Raw genomic sequence first — 22,513 nt, forward strand, 5'->3', positions numbered from 1 at the left:
AACGGTGCGGCCGTTGTTACCGTACCGCCATAGTTGTAATGAGGCCCAGTCTGTGACTAAAGAAATGAATATCCACCCGTGGGGGGTCGCGCCCCATAGTTTGAATACCGCTGCTCTAGAGTGATTGGAGAATGTAGCTCCTCTCGCTCCTCAGCGCCAATCTGCGGCAATCCTATGTCCTCAAGGTTTCGCTTATTTCCTTGTTATCACATTCCTCCGCGTCCCCATACAGGATGCAATAGTAATCTACAAATTCTTGGTTCACTCCCTCTTGGGTGTCTATTATGCGCATCCATCTTCTCTCGCTATCGTCCTGATTACTGATCTGGGGATCTCGCTTTTGTATAGCCATGCCAAAACTCTTCCTGGTTTGTCCCCCCCCTGTGTGCTGTCTCTCTATGTATTTCTTGTAATTTAGGTTGCACAGCCTTTCCCAGAGTCCCGCACATTTCCGCTGCAGCCTAAGTATTTCCTCATTGTCATCTTTGGTGCTGCCCCCTCTTTTCAACGCCTTTTCTAGCTCCGTTTCTGCCTCTTGTAGTTCCACCAGGATCCCACCCTGTAGCCCCTTGGACTTAGATATGGCTGCCCCCCTCACCACTACTTTAAAAACTTCCCAGAGTACACCCACTGAGTCTACACTGCCCGTATTGGCCTCAAAGTAAATTATTATTTCCTCTCTCATATCTTCCCTAAAGATATTCTCTTTCAGTGCTTCTGCCCGGAGATGCCATGCCGGTATTTTCGCTCTTGGGGGTCGGTATTGCCATGTCAATATCAGCGGCGAGTGGTCCGAAAGGACCCTCGCTTTATACTCTATTTGCGCTTTCTCTGCCATCAGTTTGTGCGTGACAAACATGTAATCCAGTCTGGTATGAAGGTTCTGTGGGGCTGCAAAGTACGAGTATTGCCAATTTCGTGGATAGTGTGACCTCCATGCATCCTCCAGCCCAAAATCTGCTAACAGGGACTGCAGTATCCTGGCCGCCGGGGTCGGTCTATCTATTTTGGTGTCTGACCTATCCAGCCTCGGGTTCAGTATGCAGTTGAAGTCACCTCCCCAGATCACTGGCCCTCCCAGGCTCACGCTAAGTTTGCTATATAGGGTTCGAAAGTATGCCGCTGTATTCTGGTTCGGGGCTTATGTATTTATGACACATATTTCCTTGTTCTCTACTAGTCCTTTTATTACCACCAGCCTCTCATCCGGTTCAGCTGTAGAACTCAGTAGCTGAAACGGTACATGCGGTGCTATCCAGGTAATCACCCCTCTAGCTTAAGCTGAGTATGTTGCGCCCACGACAGTCCCTCTCCACTTTTTCCCGATCACCTCCAACTTTTCACGCGTCAGGTGCGTCTCTTGCAGCAAGGCGATATCTATTTTCTGTCTACGCAGATACATCATGATCTTGTTTCTTTTTAGATAACTATTGAGCCCTCGATCATTCCAAGTAACTATTTTCAGGTCTCCCATAATGAGTCCGGTTCCAACTCCACCCTCCACCAGTGCCAGCCAGATCTCAGTTATCCCTTTTTCTCATGTAGGCTTGTTCCCCTATGCAAACTTCCCCTAACTGTTAACACTCCCACAACTCCACCCTCCCCATCACCCTTCCCCAACTTGCCCCACTCCCCCAACTGTTGCCCAGCTCCATTCCTGGATCTCAGGCACCCCCGCATCTAGCCCCTTTCTGGCAATTGCCTTACTTACGGCTCAGCAGGGAGATATAGCCCTAGTGGCGGCCTCCTATTCTGATTCTCGGGGGTAGGTTGCATCCATACCGTTGCTCCTTATTAGGAATCTAGCTAATTGCACCCTTCGTTTTTCTCAATACGTTGCACATTCTATATTCCAGTCCAAAATGTTCAAATGTCTCATGTTACGATTACTTATTACCCTGTGCCCTTCCCATGATGTGCAAAACAGTTAAATCACTTATTGTATCTTTCTTGACCCTGCTTCTCATCACTCTCCGGGCATCCATGCACGTCCAGCCACGTCGTCGCTTCCTCCGGTGAGTCTGAAAAGTGCGTTTTATCTTTATGGAAAATCTTGAGTTTTGCAGGGTACAGCAACATGTATTTAAATCCGGCTGTGCGCAGTCTCCTCTTGATCGCCACGTAGCTGTAGCGCTGTCTCTGAACCAGCATTGTGTAGCCTGGATATGCCGTGATGGTTGCAGACGCTCTTTCTATCGTCCCTCCTTTCCCGAAGAACTCCAATATCTTTTCCCTGTCTCTGTAGTTCAAGATCTTTGCTATGATTGCTCTCGGAGGGGCTCCAGGTCGCGGCTTCCTCATTAAGGCCCTGTGTGCACGTTCAACCGCAAATCCTTGGGAGAGCACATTTGCACCTATCTTCTTCTCCCTCCGGCAGACCGACCACGCGTATGTTGTTGCGCCTGGCTCTTCCTTCTGCCTCCTCTGCTCGACTCTAAAGATTAACTACCTGCTGCTTCAATATGTGAACTGCCTGGGCATTGGCAGTGCTAGTGTCTGTGTTGATTTTCACCGCACTCTCCAGACTGCTGGTCCTTTCTGCTAGCGCTCTCACATCTTGCCTTAGTAGGTTGACCTCCACTCCAACCGCGTCTATTTTCGTTTCTAGTGCAGTCCTCAATTCTACCATTGTCATCCCCCACGAGATCTTCAATTCCGTTATAGCCGCCAGGATCATGTGGTTTTCGCTGTCAGGTACACTCTGCAGTCGATCGTGTTCCAGCGAAAACCCAGAAAAATCAAGTCCTGCGAGACCGTCATGGAAGATTTCCGCCAGTTCACCGACAGCCCAAGATGGAACAGGAGCTGAAGGAGAGACTGAAGATTGCCCGCTGCTTCCAACGGACAAGGGCTGCGTAAGAGCCAGTCGTCCAAATACGGATTAACATGGATACCATGCAGACGAGGATAGGCCGCAATCACCGACATCATCTTCGTGAAGACACGCGGCGCCGAGCTGAGGCCAAAAGGAAGCACTCGAAACTGGAAGTGCTCCTCACCCAAAGAGAAACAGAGATATCTCCTGTGTAGATTCCAAATCAGAATATGCATGTATGCATCCTGAAGATCCACCACGCTGAGCCAATCGCCCAACTGCAAGGAGGACCGTATCTGGCTGGGCATGATCATCTTGAATTTCTATTGGGGTAAGAAAAGATTGAACTGGGAAAGGTCTAGGATGGTGCGCAGGCCAGCCTGGTTGGGTTTGGGCACCGTAAACAGCTGGGAGAAGAAGCCCTCCCCTCGTTCCCCGAGGGGAACGGGTTCCACAGCTCTGATGTCCAGAAGCTTCTGAACCTCGGCTTTGAGGGAGGGCGAGCCCGACAGCTGAGAAGGAGGGTTGAAGGGTGGGGTAGGGGGTAGGGGTAAGAGGAAGCCCTCCTGAACAACTGACAAGAGCCATCTGTCTTCAGTGATGGTCTGCCACGCCTCCCAATGAGACGCAATGCGTTCTCCCACCGGGGTCTCGTGCGAGCGCGGAGAACCCTCATTTAGCAGGTTTTTCGGTGGTGTTGCCACCTGAACCTGAGGAGGAGGCTGAGGAGCGGGAGAAAAACCGAGACCGTTGTTGTCTACGGCGGTTATTCCCCAAAGGGGTATCCACTCTGCGAGACTTCCGGTCGAGGAAGCCCCTAAAGCCAGAGGAGGGTCGGCTTTGGTCACGGTCTCTGTGTTTTGAAAGGGGTCTTAACAAGGCCTGACAAGGATTTAGCTGTCTGAGTGCTATCGTTCGTCTTGGTGAGCTCTACATCTGTTGTAGAATGAAAGAGCTCCTTACCATCGAACGGAAGTTCCAACACCTTGTCCTGCACTTCTTTTGAGAATTTAGTGGAATGCAGCCACGCCTGCCGTGAGGTATCAACCCCCAGCATAAGGCCCCGAGCCGAGGTGTCTACGTGATGAGCCGCAGCCTCCAGGAGATCCTGGGCCAAGACCCTGGCGTCAGATAAACCCCCCCCTTGAAGTCTTCCAACTTCTCGACCGGGATGAACTCCTCAAACTCCGACAGACCTTTCCACAGCCGCATATTAGCCCCCGCTAACACCAGTTCGGCATTGGCCTGCCTGAGCTGCAAGGCCGAGTTGGTGAAGATTTTCCTCCTGAGGGAGTCGAGGAGCTTGTCCTCCTTTCCCAGAACCTGAGTAGCCGTTGTGGAAGAGGATGCTGCAGGCCTGGACGGCAAAGTGGCCGCAGCCACCACTGTGGAGGAGGGAGGCGGACAAGACGACAGGGCCACCTCTTCCGAAGAATGTAGCCTGTATCTCGCGTCAATTTCCTTATTGACGGAAAGTCCAGAGTGTGGCTTTTCCCAGACCCTGCGGACCTTGGCCAGAACGTCCTTATGCAAGAACAGGCCGGTACGCTCCAAAGGAGACAGGGTGAACGCCCCAGAAAGCACACCCTCCTGTGGAACGGGTGCCTCGGGCACTGGAACATCTAAGAAGCACATCATGTCCAGTACCCGGTCATGAAAAGCTCTAATAGAGCGGGGCAGGTCCTCGTTGTCCTGATCGCCTTGCGCGTCATCCGACAGGTCAGGATCCTGCTGAGCCATGTCGGGCGCTGCCTTGCCCACGGGGGACCAAATGGGCAAAGGCGGAAGAGTCGGGGAAGGCACCGTAGGCAAGGGAGGCGCCGGCGGAACCACCAGAGGAACGGGTGGAGCTGGAGGCGCAGGCGGACAGATCTCCCTAAAAAGCCCTTTGAAATACTCCCTCATGGGGTCGGTACACATGAGCGTTTGAAATTTACCGAAAAAGGCGTCCTCCGGGGACTGTTTTGGAACCTGAGGAGGCCTCTCATGAGGTGGACAAGTCCAGGGACGTGACGGAAGGGTGCCACACTGGCCCCTCCACCGACGAATCCACATAATGAAAGGTGCCGACCCCACAGGCAACGAAACATTGTGCGGAAGAGGCATCTGGGTGTTCCAATCGTAAACTGGCCGATAAGGATGCGCACAAGGGACTATGTTCACCCAAGGAACCAAGCCCTACACCTGAGGCGGATGGTGTAGTTGTAGGGGTAGCACCCAAAATGGCCGCCGTGGTCGTGGCGGGAACGGGCGCCATTTTGTCATCGCCTGAGGGGAACTGCGGCAGTGAGGAAGTGAGGCAGGGGTCCCCGTCGATGGATCAGGGGTCTTAACTTTAGCCTTAACATAAGGAACCTCGGCAGAGCCAGTACTATGAGGCCTGGAATGTTTCTGCGACATACCAACCACCAAATTAGCCTTCCCAGGAAGGACCTTGGCACTGCCGGTAAAAGAAGAACTTTCCTTCTTTGCCCCCTCATCTGGTGTCACCGCAAGAGCGGGAACGGTGAGAAACAGCCAACATCGGTAAGGCCTTGTCAGGCCTCTCAGAAATGTTGGTAGCTTTAGCCTCTGAAAGAGGGACCTCGGACCCACATCCAGTGGCAGTCTTAGCCGCGCGGGCCTCGAACATCCGTTCGGTGACAGCAAGTCCCACCAAGGCCTCGGGTGCACCCCAGTCTTATTTTTGAGGGTAGCCGACAGAGAGGCCTCAGAGCGAGCTCCGGTATCCCATGATTCAGTAGAACTGGGTCTACAAACAGCCCCCACAGGAGGGGCCTCAGAGCATGCTCCGGTATCCACAGGCCCCTTACGGAGACCCTCTGAGAAAACTCTGGTACAATTATTAGGCCCAACGGGCACCTCCGGACGAACCAGGGTGACAGAGCGGTCAACGCTCTGCCCGGCCCGAGAGGAACCTGGAAAGGTATCCCTCGACCGGGGTGCTCTGAAAAGTAAAGAATTTACCGGGCGTTTTTTCTTCTCGTCGATGAACGCCTGAAAATGTGAAGGAGGAGTTTGTCGGAACACCTCCTCCCACCGCTCCAACCGTCGTTGAAGAGCCCGGACCGAAAGGAAGTCGCAGTAAAAACAGGAGTCCCAACGGTGATCCGGACCCAAACACTCTAAACAAAGAGGGTGGGGATCCGCCCTCATGAAGCGACGGTGACACGATGAACAATCTTGAAAGTCTAGTTTGAACGACATAGACAGACTAGTACACGATCGCTAGCGAGAGCCAGAGAGGAAAAAGGGAAGAAAATCTTCCGAGGATGCAAGTGCGTCCAGTCCCGAACGAGTGGAGAAAAGGACTGATGGGCGATGCGCGGGGCGGAGCCAAGGTGGGTGGGGTTACGGCCGCGTGCCGGGCCCCGCGCAAGAAAGAGAGGAAGGACACATTTTTGAAAACATTTTTTTTTTATGGTTTTTACAAAGTGCTCCGGTCCCGTCCCACAGGACGGAGAAATGTCCCATACGTATGGAGGAAAGGGGACGGGACGTAGTAGTAGTGGAAATTACAGCTTGCCAACAGCATTCAATGTAAAACTTGAGGAGAACCATCTCCGGTTCCAGGAGCACTTCAAGACCTTCCTCTTTGCTTCTGCCTTCACTCCCCCTATCCCCTGCTGATCTGTTCTCTTTTTGCACTGTGCATCTGGCCACTCTCTGTCCTCTGGGCCCAGGTACCTGCTCACCCAGCCCCCCTCCCGCACTGCCTCCGGGCCACCCCTTGCACTGGGGTCTGTATCTGTACCCATACACCCCCCCCTTTTTTCTTCCTGCACTTATCAGACCTACCCTGACTGCTGCCTTAAACCCAGCACTTGCCAATTGCTGGTTGCACTACCACTGTTTGTTGCCTTTATTATTTATTGATTATTTATCTGTTTCTCCTTTGCTCCACACTCTCCACTTCTCCCCCTTTGCATGCACTTTTCCCCAGCCCCTCTTCCATGCACTTGCGCGTTCTCAATGTCACTGGGCCTAGTAAGATCATTGTTTTGTTCTCCCCTGTTCCCCTCCCTTGCCTTATCTCGCTCTGAAACACTTGTGTACGAGAGCGATAGAATTAAAATATCAATATCAATCATTGGCGATCCTTGTTTGGAAAGCTGCCAAGGTCGCTACCTTTCTCCCCATAGTGTAGAGTTTTTTGCTCTCCTTATCTGGGGGTGCCTCTGAAGAGGCTAGCGGTGTCCCTGCCCTTTGAGAATCTGGCTTGAGTTGGCCCCTGATTGAAAGTGGGTCAGGCGGCGCTGTGCGAAAAGGTTTTTCAACCCACGGGTTGAATGCCCGTGTCTGGTTTGTTGTTTCCAGGAAAGGTTGAATCCTTCTTTGGATAGATTCTAGAATAGGGATGAATTAGGTGGCGGCCTTCTTGTCCCCCAATATGTCTACACGCACATTGACTCTGCTGAGTTATTTACAGTTAAACTGCAAATATCTCCTAATCAAACAGCCACAATGCACCTCATCTACAGGCCACTGGGCCCAATCAACACCTTTGCCGAAGACATAGCCCTCATCACAGCTAACACCAAGCCTAACTCCCAAATTATTTTATTTGGCGACTTCAATCTAGGTTATCAAGACCCTAAGGACTTGGCAGCCAAGATTTAGCCAATTCACTAGCAGACTCAGGATTCACCCAACACATCCATGAACCAACCAATAGTAAAGGAAGAACCTTGGATTGGCTCGCAGATTTGAATTGCTCTATTAATCTTGGATCTATCACACCATGTACTTGGTCGGATCATCATAAAAATAACTTTCACCATCAAATCCAATCCTCACAGTCTCAAATCCAATCCTGCACCTCCCATCCACACAAGAAATAAAAAGGACATTTCCAAGGAGAAACTTCTCCCCCTAATCCTTCCTCTTCTCAACAAAGCCTCCAAGACCCATTCCGATCCTACAGTCTTAGTAGACACCTACAACCAAACCATACTGAAGGCACTAAATGCTATAGCCCCTCTCAAACTAAGGAAATCTAAACCTTGCGCCCATTTGAACTCAGAATCTAACAAAAATATCCTAAATACGGCATCAACCGCATACAAAGATGCTATATTCCTTGCTAAAAAAGACACTTACAATAAGTGTATTTGTAGGCCGAATCTAACACCAAAGAGATCTTCAAGATTCTTAAAGAACTTGAATCTCCAATAGCCCCGCTCGACAACTGTATTACTGACACCACATGGTGTACTACTATCCAAAAAACGCTCCTAGAGAAAATGTCTACTTTACAAACTAAAATCAACACCAAAAATGCAGCCTTCCGACAGATTCCGACAGACCACCCCTAGAACCCCTTCACCAACAACCCCAACACTCATGTACGCACGTTCAAACCCTTTAACTTCTCCCCACCTTCCACTTGGGAAGTGGAAAACATCATTAGAAAGATCAAACCATCCAACTGCCAAGGCGACGCAGGCCCGGCCCGAATCATTAAATAGGCTGCTCACGAAGTAGCTCCTTTTATTACTTCTTTCATTAATGCCACCTTTAAATCTGGGACTGTCCCTGACAACCTTAAAGACACCTGGGTCATCCCTCTAATCAAAAAACCTACCCTTGATCCTAACAACCCTGCCAATTACAGACCTATCACAACGGTGCCCTTCCTTCTAAAAATGTTGGACCGCGCAGCATATCTACAAATACAGGCCTATCTAGAAGCAAATAATCTCCTGGGTCTACTCCAATCGGATTTCCGACCCAAACATGATACAGAAACCACCCTAATCGATTTAAAAACATAAATTGAGGATCTAAAAGACAAGGGCAAATTGGCACTACTACTTCTGCTTGATTTATCAGCGGCTTTTGATTTGGTGGACCATCAAATCCTCTGCCGCCACCTAAAAATCGCTGCTCATTTCTCAAACGAAGCCACTTCATGGATTAAATCCTTCTTGGCCAACAGAACCATGAGGGTTTTCTCACCCACTGCGTCTGCAGAACCATCTCCTGTATTATGTGTGGTACCGCAAGGATCTTGCGTTTCCCCTACCCTCTACAACATATTTACTAAGCCACTCTTTGATATTCTTGACTATCTGGATGTCACTTAAACGAATTATGCGGATGATACCCAGATACTCATCCCTATCTCAGGTGACTACGTATCGGACTCAATCACTCTCAAAAAAGTCTATGCGACCATCCAGGCTTGGATGGCCCACCATGGGCTTTGTTTGAACGACGAAAAAACTGAGTTACTTATCCTAGGCTCTCGCTTTAGGCTGAACAAACTAGACCCGTCATTCAAAGCATTCAGTATCGATGGGAACACCATTAAGGTGTCCAATGATACCAAAACCTTGGGTATCTATCCTGATTCCATCTTATCCTTCAATAGACAAACTAATGCTGTGGCATCAGCAGCTGCTTATACTTGCAAACTTATAACAGCCTGTAGACCCTTCCTTTCCACCACTAACTGCATCACCCTCGCTAGAACCCTTATAATGTCTAAAATGGACTATTGTAACGCTCTTTACCTTGCAACTAGCCACAGAAACATCAATAAACTCCAGGTAACGCAAAACAACGCCATTAGGGCTGCCTTTAACATCCCTAAAAAATCACACATATTTGACACTAGACGCAACTTACACTGGCTACCTATTGACCAAAGAATAGCACTGAAAACACTTACATTGACTCATAAGTGCCAAGCTAACTGCGCACCTCAATACCTATCAAACCGCTTCATGGCTCACACCTCCACACGACCTTTGAGATCCACCCAAATCCACTAGCTGCGCATACCCAGATTTAAACTGCAAAAAGCAAGCAGGCCAGCTTCCCAGTCTTGGAAGCCAAGCTATGGACACCCTTCCTACCGAATTGAGACCTGTGCCTTCCTTCTAATCCTTCAAGCACAAAGTCAAAATGTGGCTTTCTGACCAGGATTTAGCAGCGTCTCACACATCATGACCTGATACATATCCTAATAGCATAGGTAGGCCCTCGCTGGAAAATACACAACTGTACCACTGTATATATTTTATGTTCCATGTCTACAGCATCTTTGTGATTATTTGTGAATCTGTAACTACGTAACTGTATATAATTGCTTGTATGTAACCACTTCTTTCACTTTTATGCACCCAGATGCCCAGGGGCCCGGATGCGCTTTACAAATCAAATAAATACAAATCTTCTACAAAGTCTTTATCTACCAGAGTCTCTTGGGTTTGGATACCAAAGTGTTCAGCTGCCGTAATTAACATATCATTATGGAGAAGCTGATTGTCCACTGGCGAATCGGCCACTGGCGAGTCCTGCTGAATTGGTGAGACCAGGTTATACACCTCCTCCTCATCATCATAATAATGATGATGATCAGTCTCTTGATAGGTTTCATTGTCATCCGTGTCTGTGTGAACATCACACAAATCACTTTGGACTGGTTGCACTGGACTCGGAATAGGGAGAGTATCAGGTTGAGCTTTCTCAGCTGGCGTTTGGGAGGTGGCAGCCTCAGCTGTACGAGGAGTGCTTTGGGAATTCTGGTATGCCTGTTTTTTTGCAGAAAAAATTGGCCATAAAGGTAATTCTGGTCATGACCCTGTCTATGTCTTCAGTAGACCATTTGGCTGATCTTGGAATGACACCAGGGTACTGAGGGGTAGAGTCCTGTCCTAGGGATGTTGGATGGGCCTGGGGTGTAGACTGGGCCGGAGTCTGAGGTTGGCCTTTGTTCTTTAAGGCTTCTGCCTAGGAAACTTCCTCCTGGCAGACAGAGTGTTTCTCCCTATGAGTAGGGGTAGACTTGTCCTTATAAGGGCTTATCCTTATGATTTGGGCTCTTGGAGGAGTGTTTCTTGGAGTGTTTGGACTCCAGCAGGCTCTCAGGGACATGCTTTTTCACTAGGTGGGATAAACTAGTGTTTTTAGAGTTTACAGCTGTTTTCGATGTGTGATGTCAACTTTCGGCAGTGAGGCGGACCGCAGCCTCACCTCCCGACGTTCGGTCAATGTTTTGGGGACGGTGTCTTGTTTGTCTTTAGACTTACGGGGCCTGTCATGAGGCGATCGGGACCTTAAGTGCTCAGAGGACATGGATTCTGTAGACCTCCCGTTGACGCCATGTGCGGGCGTTTGGGCGACAATGTCGACTCCTTGCCACAGGCTATGTGCTTAGTGCCGGGGGTCATGGTAGTGCTTTTGCCGCTGGTTGTCATCCCCGTAACAGAGCCACCAGCCTGTCTTTTGGGGTGGGGCTTGCACTTGAGAACCTAACGGTTCCCCATCGCCTTCGCTGTCTGTAAAGACAGCGACGCTGCCATCACCGGAGGCTCCCTACACGTCCATGGCGATCTCGGCCTGCATGGCGTGATGGGCCCAGTGTTTAGTTCTTCAGTCTTGAAGAGTTTTTGGTTTGACGAGCTTGCAGGGTCGACAATGCCCCTCGTCGTGATTGCGCGCTAGACACAAATTGCAAACCCGGTGCTTGTCCATCCACAGGAATTTTTTATTGCACTTGGGGAAAAACTTAAATGGAGTGCTCTCGATGTTTATGGGGAATGGCAGCCAGGCAAGAAAGGGAAAGGAGGGGAAAATGCATTCTACAATGACCAGCCCCCTCCCCCACTCTCTCTACTGTTAGGGGCTAGGCCCGGTGCAGCCTTCCAGGGCCGAAAGGGTCAGTCTTGTCTGGGAATTTGTCCGACGGTCGTCTTTTTCACCGCGTCGATGAAGTAGTCGAAGCCGGTTTGGAAAAGGACAGAAAGAGTAACTAGCCTTAATTTTTCATAAGCAAATGGCGTTGGCCGAAATAAACTCCGCTATAAGCGTCCGTCACAATGGCGGAAAAAAACAATCTGAGGGACCTCGACGCGTGAAGGACCATGGGTACAGTGGACGTCACACTAGGGATAGTATTTCTGGCACACCCTGTTGACGTCCCTTTTTGAGTCTGTAATACTCTGCAGCTTCCACTAGATGTCGGCCTATGTATAGCATGTGATCTAAGCAGATTCCACAAGCCTCATGAATATATTATACAAGTACAATTGTACATATATTGTATATAATATATTCATATTATACATAAACTATACTACATAAGGAGGCACGTCAGAAGAAGGACGCAGACACTGTGATGTAATTTCCAAAAAGGTTAATTAAATAATAAGAAAAAGGCCTATCTCTTTCTATCACTTAAGCAATATGACCCTTGCGGCGGGGGCATTACCGACTCAGGTAATGCCCCGGGGCCCATAGTTATAGGCCCGAGCAAAGCAAGGGCCTTAACAAAGGCCCCGTGGCATTACCTGAGTCGGTAATGCCCCCGCCGCGAGGGTCATATTGCTTTTAGTACCCCGGCCTGCAAAATCTGCGTGACCGGGGCACTAAAAGCATTTTTTTCTGTCCCGAAACGTTTCGGGACAGAAAATAAAATAAAAATAAAGAAATGACCAAGAAAATGGCCGCCGGGAAAGGGAAAACAGAGTCTGTTTTCCCTTTACATGGCAGCCATCGGGAGTGGATGCACTGGGAACACTTCTGTTCCCAGCGCGTCCGCTCCGAAAAAAAAGACAAGAAGGTAAGTGGGGTTGGGGTTGGGAGGAGGGCGGCAGGCAGGGAACCCCCCCCCAAAAAAAACATACATGGGTTCTCGGCCGGGGATGATGGCAGTTGTGTGGAGACTCAGGGCGGGGATGGTCCTGCTTCGAGTGTTCACGTGGATAGAGGCTGCATTAGGTGGATAGAGGCAACATTAGGTGTGGTGGGGAGGGCTGGGAGGTGGGAGGAATACAAAAAAAAAAGAACACGTACCTGATTCCCCGGCAGGGGATGAAGGCAGCCTCTCAGCCGTGGGGAGGCTCGGAGTGGGGATGGCCCCGCTTCAAGCCTCAACATTGGCTGAGGGGTTACCAGGCCCCCCCGCTGGGGAAAAGGTGGCTGGAATCCCGGCCGAGAATCGAGGAATTCTCGGCCGGGTAAAGCCCCGGCGAGGGCCAATCAGAATGCTTCTTTCATTCTGATTGTGCCCTCGCCGGGTACTAATATGGGATATTCCCTGGAAAGTGAGCAAATGTCCAAACAAATGAGTTTGCTGTCCCAAAACTAATCTCAATTTACCCTACCACTTTTCAAACTAACTAAGGTTAGGAGAATGACTCCTTTCTCCTGATGAGGCAGTTTCAAGGCTTGTAACTCCTTCACATTGTCTTGGGTTTTTACCTCATCTTACCAGTGTTGCAATCCAGGTGCCTTTTCGCGAACTTTGTTTGAACCCGCCGGTTTCTTTTTTATCCTAGCAGTGAGTTATGATGGGGCTTTGCCATACAGGCATTTATACACAATGGACAGCCGTTTATGATGTAGCCGCTTTTGAACCGGCAGCAAATGCAGACTGCGCTTGAGTCCCAACACAGCTCGCACTGTGCTATTCTGGATCACCTGCAACGTCTTAAGATTGGCCTGGGATGTACCAATCAAGAGACTGTTGCAGTAGTCCGGCTTGCAGTTCACAATGGCAGCTGCAATCAGTGCAAGATTTTTTCTGGACAAGAATGGGCGTATCTGCCATAAGAGCTGGATATAGTAATGGCACGAAGATTTAAGATAGTTGGTCTGTCGAGTAAAAGACAATTGAGGGTAAAAAAGACACCTAAGGTTTTTACAGATTTTGATACGTGGATAACATGTTGACCAATCAAAAAATTGTCATATTTTATATCCCGTTTCTTTAGCCTCTGCTGAGTGCCAACAACCAGCAGCTCGGTTTTGGCATTATTGAGGGCCAGAGAGTTTAAAGCCACCCATTTCTGAATTTCGGCAAAGATGTAATTAATATGCTCTAAGTCTTTTTGATACTCACCAGTAAGTTTGATAACAATCTGCGTGTCAACGGCATAATTGGCAAAATATATGCCCATAGCTGACAAAAGAGCGCAGGGAAGACATGAGTAAATATTAAAGAGCAAGGGCGAAAGACATGAACCCCGAGGGATGCCACATAATAGTATAGAAGCAATGGAGTGAGCATTGTCCTTAGTCACTCTCATATTTCGTGGACCCAAAAAAGATTTAAACCATGCTGATGCTTCTGTAGAACATTTACCAATTGAGGTCAACCTGTGCGCCAAAAGGTGATGATCAACAAGATCGAATGCGGCAGACAGGTCTAAAAGCAGAAGTAAGTCTGCATTGCCTTCATCGATTAGACCCGCGATATGTGATTTCAAATCCAACAACGCAGTCTCGGTCCCGTGGTTAGGTCGGAAACTGGACTGTTGGGTAGCTAATATATCTTGCTCATCAACGAAGGTCTGATATTGACAGTAGGCAATTTTATCCAAAATGTTCAATATGAAAGGAACATTTGTAATAGGACGGTAGTTCCCCGCCTCAGCAGGATCCACATTTTCCTTCTTAAGCAAGGGTGTAACCCATGCCTCCTTTATGTTTTCAGGGACATGTGACTACTGAAAGGATTGATTAATAAAGGTAGTTACCCATGGGGCGAGGGTTGAGATGTGTTATCAGTCGAAAATAAGTCAAAGTAAAAACCAAAGGGTTAAAAAACGAAAGGTTCAGGGGTCCGATGAAATGGAACAGTAAAACCCCCAAAAATGGAATGCTGCTTATCACATAAAGGAAGATTTCTAAAAAGGCTTAATTTCCGATCTCCCTGATGGGTGCAATATTCCATAACTCCCTCCACCCCCCAGTCAAACTATTCGATCAATAGTATTCCATTAAAAGGGAACAGTAAATATTGTATAATCCTAGAATGAAGATTGATAACATTTCTCTAAGCATGTAGAAAACCAGGGGTTAAATGCCAAACTCTATATAGGACCATTCTGGGGAGGCCTACAGGTCCCAAATCTAAACTCATGACAGAACCACATCCCAGAAAAGGTAATGGATATGGAATTATATGGGAATTGTATGTGAGAAAGGTTGGTAAATCTGTCAGGGAAGAACAAAATGTATTGGGCATCTTGCCTCATACACTCTCACATAAAATACAGTGACATACATGTATGCCATATCAAGATGGCCTGGATGGCATTTATAATGACAGAGGTGTCATCATGCTATTCATGTTTTAGGTTTAAGGCCAAGTATGCAGCAGAATTGCATTGATTTCACTTTCACTTACTAGCAAGTGCAAACCAAACATGCATAAACTATAAAGTCAAGTTATTATTTATTTATTATTGCATTTGGTTAAAAAAAAAACTTCAACCTTTACAAAAAACATATTCAATACTTCATAATTCAATACATTATATAAAATCCTCTTATATCGTACAATTCTTACTACACAAAATACAGGAATAATTTCTACAACACAATCCATCAAAGCTTCTAAATGGAGAGCAAAAATATGTATCACATCATTTCATTTTAAACACAAAACCACATTTCTTAAAAAAAACAATAACAGCTATACAAATTGTAGTGTAGGAATCACACAAACAGTACCTCGAGAATTAATCACAATCCTTAAATTATACTTCATTCAGTATCTTATTAAAAGGTAAAGGGGTTGGATGGAGCGGTAAAAATGCAGCGGTAACACGATAACTGCCGCATTACCGCTCACCCAACTACGAGTTGGGTGGAAAGTCACTCAGCTTTACCTCCAGCTTAAAGCTGGAGGTAAATCTGGAGAGTTTCCGCCCATTTGCGGCGCTATTATAGCGGCACTATTAGCACCAGCGGTAATAGTGCCAACAAGCCCAATAGAGTCCTATGGAGTCTTAAAGAAATGGGGACTTGCAGGCCTTACCGCAACACTAATTGCGCCAGTCTGAGTTGCGCTAACGCCAATAGCATTGGCCGGTATTCCGGCGCATTGATCACTGGAAACCCCGGTCAACTCCTGATGACCCCCAAAGAGCGTTGTGCAGTCAGAGCGTCACAAAAAATCAATATATATCTCAGTGTTTCCAGTTTTGTGGCATCTTTGCAAAAACGGCATGAGGCTTCATGAGGTTCCCTTTGAATCAAATAAAGTCCTCTCTATAGTAGTGATACAGGAATTTATTTAAGTACAAAGCCAGTACCCCTAGTTCTTTATGATCCCAGTTCAAATGCTGCAAGGATGGACACTCATGAAATTTAGCAGTATTACAACACAAAATCCCATTGATACAGGGATCTCTCAACCTGGTCGGGCACAGGTTCCAATTCCACCCTGGTTTTACCTATATCTCCAAGAATGGAGACACATAGATTCTCCAACATCACTAATGTACAATCTTTCTTAACAGTCATTGCTCTACTCAGTTCTTCAACAGGGTATCAGCTATACGGTTTAAGATATTTCTACATAGGGTTAAGAGCATACACTTTAATCTGGCTTGCAATGACCCAAGTCCTAGTTCTTGTTGCACAGCCTCAATTGGCACGGCATTAGGAACCATTACGACCATGCGCCAGATAACTGCCTCAGGCCTGTCATAGAGACGCAGGACGTCTGGACAAAGGAGCTCTGCCCATACAATACCTTTAGGACAGCTTTCCCCTCGTAGAAATTAATAGATGACTTAATCGAAAACCTTCTGTACCTTTGACTGAGTCTAATCATTTGATTTGAAAGTATCAGAGCCCTTCGTTTTAACTGCAGTTACATAAATGTCTTGTGCGGTTTACCAGCAATAGCGAAACCCAGGTAGACCAGGTTGTCCACAGGCACCAAACTTTCCATCTCTATCCTTCACTTATATTTGAATGCCTTCCTTTTCTTATTGAAATGAATAATGTTGGTCTACTTTTCATTTGTTACCAAAGAGTTGCCTTTAGCAAAGGCAGATAGAAGTGTCTGAAGGCCTAAGGGAGAATAACATGTATTTATCTTTCACTTACTGGCTATTGCAAACCAAAAATGCATAAAGACTACATTTGTAGAGCCTACTTAAATATAAAAGTCAGGAATTTACAGCTAATGCATTTTAGCACCTTTCCGGCTCCAGCACAATGATAACAATGTGGTCTTTTTTCAATTTACCAATCAAACTCCTGTAGCCACGGAGCAGAGAATTCCGTCTCTCCTGTTCTTCTGTTACAGATTTCCACTGAAGCTTCATACGGAAATATTCATCCCTGGATAAATGAAATACAGTCAGTTGGATAAATTACATTGGAGACATCTACACACAATTTCACCAGACTATATCAGCCCCCTATTTCAATCAAAAGAATGCATAATTTTAATTATGGATTACCCACTGTTCACTTAACTAACAAAGCCTTGAGTTTGTATTCATTGGACCGTCTGTTGAGGTGCTCAAAAAATGACTCTTATTTCTATAACATGGGCATTCTACATGAGAAAGGAAACACTGCTTACCTGTTACAATAGTTATTCAGTATTGGTATATGTTAAGATGGATTTCCAAAATCATCCCTTGTGATAAACAGGGAAGACCCAGAGGTTAGCCAAGGTAAGTTAGGCGGGCAGCCAAGGCTTAGTCTCAGGATAAGTGTGAGAGTGGTCCAGGACTACAATGAGTCCACATGGAGCAACACCAGTAATTCCCAGTTAGAAAAGTAAGTATACATATACAATTAGTTAGTAGCCCTTTAGATTACACACTAAGCATATACAAATCACAGGTACCTAGTGCCTTATAAAACCTTAAACACATATATACACATTCACCAATTGCATATGAACCAACACAAGAACACTTCCCTCATCCTTACCTAAGTCCAAACCTAAGATCGACTTAATCGCAAGTTCCAAAGTAGAACGTCATCAGGTGAGTCCGTTCAAAAGGATACAGTGGGTGTAGTGGTGCTTTTACAAAGTTGTCAATGTTAGATACAGTTTCAGTAAAGTTTAGATAGTCGCTCGACTCAATCCAAACCACTAGGAGACTAAGCAAGTATCCTTAACCCAGGTCCCACCACCAAAGGACAGGTGAGAGTGAGTTAAGGGCCGTACTTTATGCACAGGGCACACTATGGAAGGCAAGGGGATAAAGCAACAGGTATGTAGACTTACCCCCTGACTCTGGATGTGCCAAATTCCAATTGTTGTAGGTTCCAGTCTTTGTTCTAGGCTCTTTGATCTGTTCTTTTTCCCATCACAAGGGTTGTCTAGATAGAATGATACTTTTTATCTTGGGATTTAGTTTCTGTCGGTCTCAGCGCACAGGAATGAGTCAGGACAGATTCCAGTTGAAGACCCAAACAAAAGTCGGCTTTCTATGTTTCGACTTGGAACACTGCAGGTCTCCAGCTTGTGGGCCAAGAACACTCCTGACGTTTTTGCTCTTCATCTTGAAGAGGGGCCGTCCCAGAGCTAGTTTTTGTGTTCACGACGAGATTTGCCTGCTGATGATGAAGTGCAGAGAACATTGCTGCCGCCCGCCTTCTTCGTGTCCTGTAGGTCATCTAACATCGCAGGATTTGTGCTCTGCCCCTTGGGATACCTGAGCCATCCAGCTGTCCAGCTTCAGGAACCATCTAACAGGAGCTTGGAACTGCTGCCTACGAAGGGCAGAAGCTGCCTCCTGCATACTCATCCCCTCCCGTCCATGTAGTGACATGTTTGGCCCTTGGAAAAAGGGGCAAAGCCTTGCCTCACAAACCACAGCCAGACTATACCACTCGGGCCCATACTTCAAAATATGAACTGGTCTTGGCTGAGCCCCACCTTAAATAAGCCTGTTTATCTTTATTCTTCTGCATGAAGGTTACAAAGTGCCGGAAGGTTGTTCCATAGTAATTAGGAATACCTCCGACAGAGGTATATGTGACCCAAAAGCTGGAAACCTACTCCCGGTGTGTTTACTCGTTAATATAATAAATCTCCTCCAGAGGTTACAGGTATAATCATAAAATGTTGTGGCTGTATGTGCCATAGTAGGCAAGACACCCCTTCAAGGTCGTTAACAGAAGCAAAGTAGCCAATGACTATAAAATAGGTTGATTATGTTACAATGAAACAGACAGATTTTGAAAAATAATGCTGCTAAAGCAAATGTAAAGAATGTTGAATCAAGACACCAACTCACAATCGAGAGAAACAAAAGACATAAAATAGTATTGGTTTGGAATTGCATTATTTAGTAGTTTGTGCATTTATTAACCATGTGAAAACTGGTTGATTAAAACTTGTATGGAGGTTTTAGTGTGGTGCACCGTTCAAGTAGTAACTGATGGTCCCCATATGCCCTAATGGGACAGGTGGAGAGACTATAGCAGTTGAGAAGAACCTGCAAAGCACTGAAAGTAGGATATCGGCACTATAAGAGGAGTGAGGATCTTGAAGGCCAGTCGAAGGTGCAGAAATGGAGGATATTAAACCCGCAACCTACTTCCTGTGAAATTAGACATGTAGCACCTAAAAGCACTGAAACAAGCATTGCAAATTGCGACTAATCCCAGGATGTCGTCTCTGCTTCTTTAGGGGAGCCCCTTCCCATGAGGCCAGGGAGGTAAGGCCCCTACCAGATAGTCCCCCTAGGGTTGGTACTCAGCGGGTGGATCTCATGGGAAGGGAAACCCCCTATGGAACCACTGACAACCATATTAGGAGAACGAGGTACCGGAGCCACTTGGCCCATTCTAGCGGTTCTCAACAGCCGATTAGAAACAACCAAGTTAAAAGCGAGTAAGGAACTCCTAATTTGTTTGAAGGGGATGGAAGCCAGACTCAAACACGTTTCACAATCAACTGGAAAAAATGAAGGAGGAACTGAAATCCTACCTCCAGGAAATAAGCAGAGAAATGGCGGATCTGGGAGGCAGACTAGATATCGTCGAAAATGGTCTGTCAAACGTAACAGAAGAAACTAGCCACAACAATGTCCTACTAGACCAGCTAGCTAATGCAACAACCAACCTGAACTACAGGCGGAAGACCATGAGAACCACTCAAGGAGATCTAATGTTAGGGTCAAAGGCCTGGCCGAAATGATCCAGGATAAAGACCTCAAAGACACTTTGCAACAATGCTTTAGCAACATGCCCCAAGACATGCAGCCAGACCAAATTGGGTTTGATCGGATACACAGAGTTGGCCCAAAACGGAATGACCCCTGCGCAAGGCCTAGGGACGTCCTGATAGCAGTAACGTCCTATTGCCTGAAAGACGATATCCTGGGAGCAGCAAGGTTCCATAATGACCTCACAATCAACAGCTCCCGCATTCAACTGTACCAGGACCTAGCTTTGGTCACCCTCCACAAGAGAAGAATGATGCAGCCAATTACAAAAGCACTCCAAGCAAAGCAGATACAATACAGATGGACGCATCTGTTTGGCCTATCCTTTGCATGGGAGGGCAAGCAGAAGAAAATTAACACCTGTGAGGAGGGTCGTTCAATCCTACAGCTGGAGGAAGACCAAGTTCGTCCAAACGACCATCCACGACGCAACCCTCCAGGCACAGCGAGTAAACCCTTGGAATGGTCAACCGAAAAAAGGTGAAAGTCAAGGAATGCAGAAAAGACCACAGCCCTACAGCAGAGGCAGGAATAACTGGCGTTGGAAATACCGCAGGTCAAACAACCTACAAGGGAGCTAATGACCTCAGAACTATGGTCGTGGATGATAATACACAGATTTGGACAGAACCCACACGGAGGAAGAAGAACAACAAGTTTTGGAAGCTGCATCAGGATAAGGTCAGATCCTGGCAGAGCAAAGACTGGGAGCAAGTTAAGGCCCAATACCCAGGGAGGTGAGATGGGTGGATTCCTTCAAATCTGAGCCGCATATATTTTCAATTGGGGGGTGGGGTATTGGGGGTTGGGGAAAGGACGAAGAGCTGTAGCGACAAAACAAGCTAGAAACCTAGGGGACGGAAGGAAAATCAGAGTTGAGACAAGGAAGAACCAGGTGCAAGCAGCGGGGAGGGAGACAAGTGCGTTAAGGCAATGCTCGGTGTGATGGCTGAAGTGAATATAATATCAATTAATATCCTTGGGTTAAACCCTCCAGCGAAGCGTAAGGCGATCCTGGGCAGACAAGAAACAATGCAAGCCGGAATAGCACTCCTCCAGGAGACACACCTCCTGCAGAAAGATGAAAAGAGGCTGCGCAACAGGTCGTTCCAGATACACATTTTCTCCTCCAGCGGGAAAAAAGCAAAAGGGGTAGCCATCCTCTGTAGTCGGGATCTGGAGTTCCAGAAAAGGCAGGGATTAAAAGATGAGGAGGACAGATATGTTGGGGTTAAGTGCACAATCACAGGTCAGATGAACACGATCTTGGCGGTATATGTACCCAACGAAAAACAGGACCAATAAATAGTCAGACTGCTCCACAAAGACGGTGGGTGGTGCGAAGGCCAGATAATTATGGGGGGAGACTTCAACTGTGTAATGGACCCAAAGTTAGATAAGACGCTCCCCCTGACGGCTGCAGACCAAAGGAATAGTCAGGCCTTAGGTAAACTATTCCCTGATTTAGAGGTGATTGAAACGTGGCATTTCTTTAAGGGAGAAAAGAGAGAATACACGCATTTCTTGGCAGTGCATGGCGGTTACTCGAGAATAGACACGATACTGGTCTCCTCCACTCTGATCCCTAGCGTCACAAATATTGAGATAGGGGTGCAGTACCTTTCAGACCATGCCCCTGTGGCAGTGACAATAGAACTAGCAAAGAGCAGCAATAGGCCGCGGCCACAATGGAGGCTAAACAAAGCAATCTTAAAAGATATAGCTCTCAGAGCACACATAGAAAGTACCATTAGCAACTATTTCAGGGAGAATGATAATGGGGAAGTGGACTGGAGAGTAGTATGGGATGCGGGGAAGGCAGTAGTCAAAAGGGAATTTATTGCCCAAGGCGCACAATACTACAGGGACAGAGCTCTCATTACACGTAGACTGGAAGAGGACCTAAAGGAAGCTGAAAAGCTACATAAGACACGCCAAACCCCAAAGACACTATGTGAGCTCAGAAAGATTAGAGCCAAATTAGAGAACCACAGCAGACAAAATGGCGCAGGCACTAGTAAAAACCAAACAACAAGTTACTTTCTTACCTGGTAACGTTCTTTCGATGGGATGGTCCGCCGACGTATTCCATATCTATGACAGGTAATGTCCACAGCTGTGCTGCTTCGGAAAATCTTCGGCGTCTACGTCCTGCGTCGATGACGTCGATGCACCGTCCCCGAGGACCTCCTCCGACGGCACCCGATGTGATAAGTAGGACGCACGACGCCCGTAGCCTCAGTTGTAGTTTTTTCCCCCAGAACGTGTGGCACCAGTTTTCTGCCAGTCAGACACACAAGGCCTTGCGGAACGCAAGCTGCAATCGCAAAAGAAATTCTGCAGCGTGGAAGGTAGGGAGGGAGCGATATGGAATACGTCGTCGGACCATCCCATCGAAAGAACGTTACCAGGTAAGAAAGTAACTTGTTCTTCGAGGGGATTGGGTCCTACGACGTATTCCATATCTATGACAGACTCCCAAAGCAGTACCAAGCAAGGAGGTGGGAAAAGAATTTAGAACACAAATTTAGCATGCCCAATCAAATTGCGGAATAAAAGACTCCCTTGCCAAAGGCCAGATCCTGCCCTCTGATGGAATCGAGGGAGTAGTGACGTACAAAAGTATGTACTGAAGCCCAGGTGGCTGCATCACAGATATGACGAATAGGAACACCCCTCTGCAGGGCAGTAGACGCAGCCACTCCCCTGGTAGAATGGGCCCGCAAGCCAGCTAGAGGGTCCTTACCCGCCAAGCGGT

The 22,513-nt window shown here is 47.3% G+C and overlaps 1 protein-coding gene across 4 annotated transcripts in view; it reads right to left on the minus strand.

Moving 5' to 3' along the window:
- Window positions 1-22,513, minus strand: part of TBC1D17 (TBC1 domain family member 17) — a 743,081-nt gene that overhangs the window by 264,473 nt on the left and 456,095 nt on the right. For all 4 annotated transcript variants that reach the window (XM_069605252.1, XM_069605249.1, XM_069605253.1 and 1 more), the window contains one exon: window positions 16,809-16,903. In XM_069605252.1, coding sequence (XP_069461353.1) covers window positions 16,809-16,903 — 95 coding nt within the window. The remainder of the gene's footprint in view (window positions 1-16,808; window positions 16,904-22,513) is intronic.

The sequence above is a fragment of the Ambystoma mexicanum genome, chromosome 1p (genome assembly GCF_040938575.1).
Source record: "Ambystoma mexicanum isolate Mex_15411 chromosome 1p, UKY_AmexF1_1, whole genome shotgun sequence".
Taxonomy (NCBI): Eukaryota; Metazoa; Chordata; class Amphibia; order Caudata; family Ambystomatidae; genus Ambystoma; species Ambystoma mexicanum.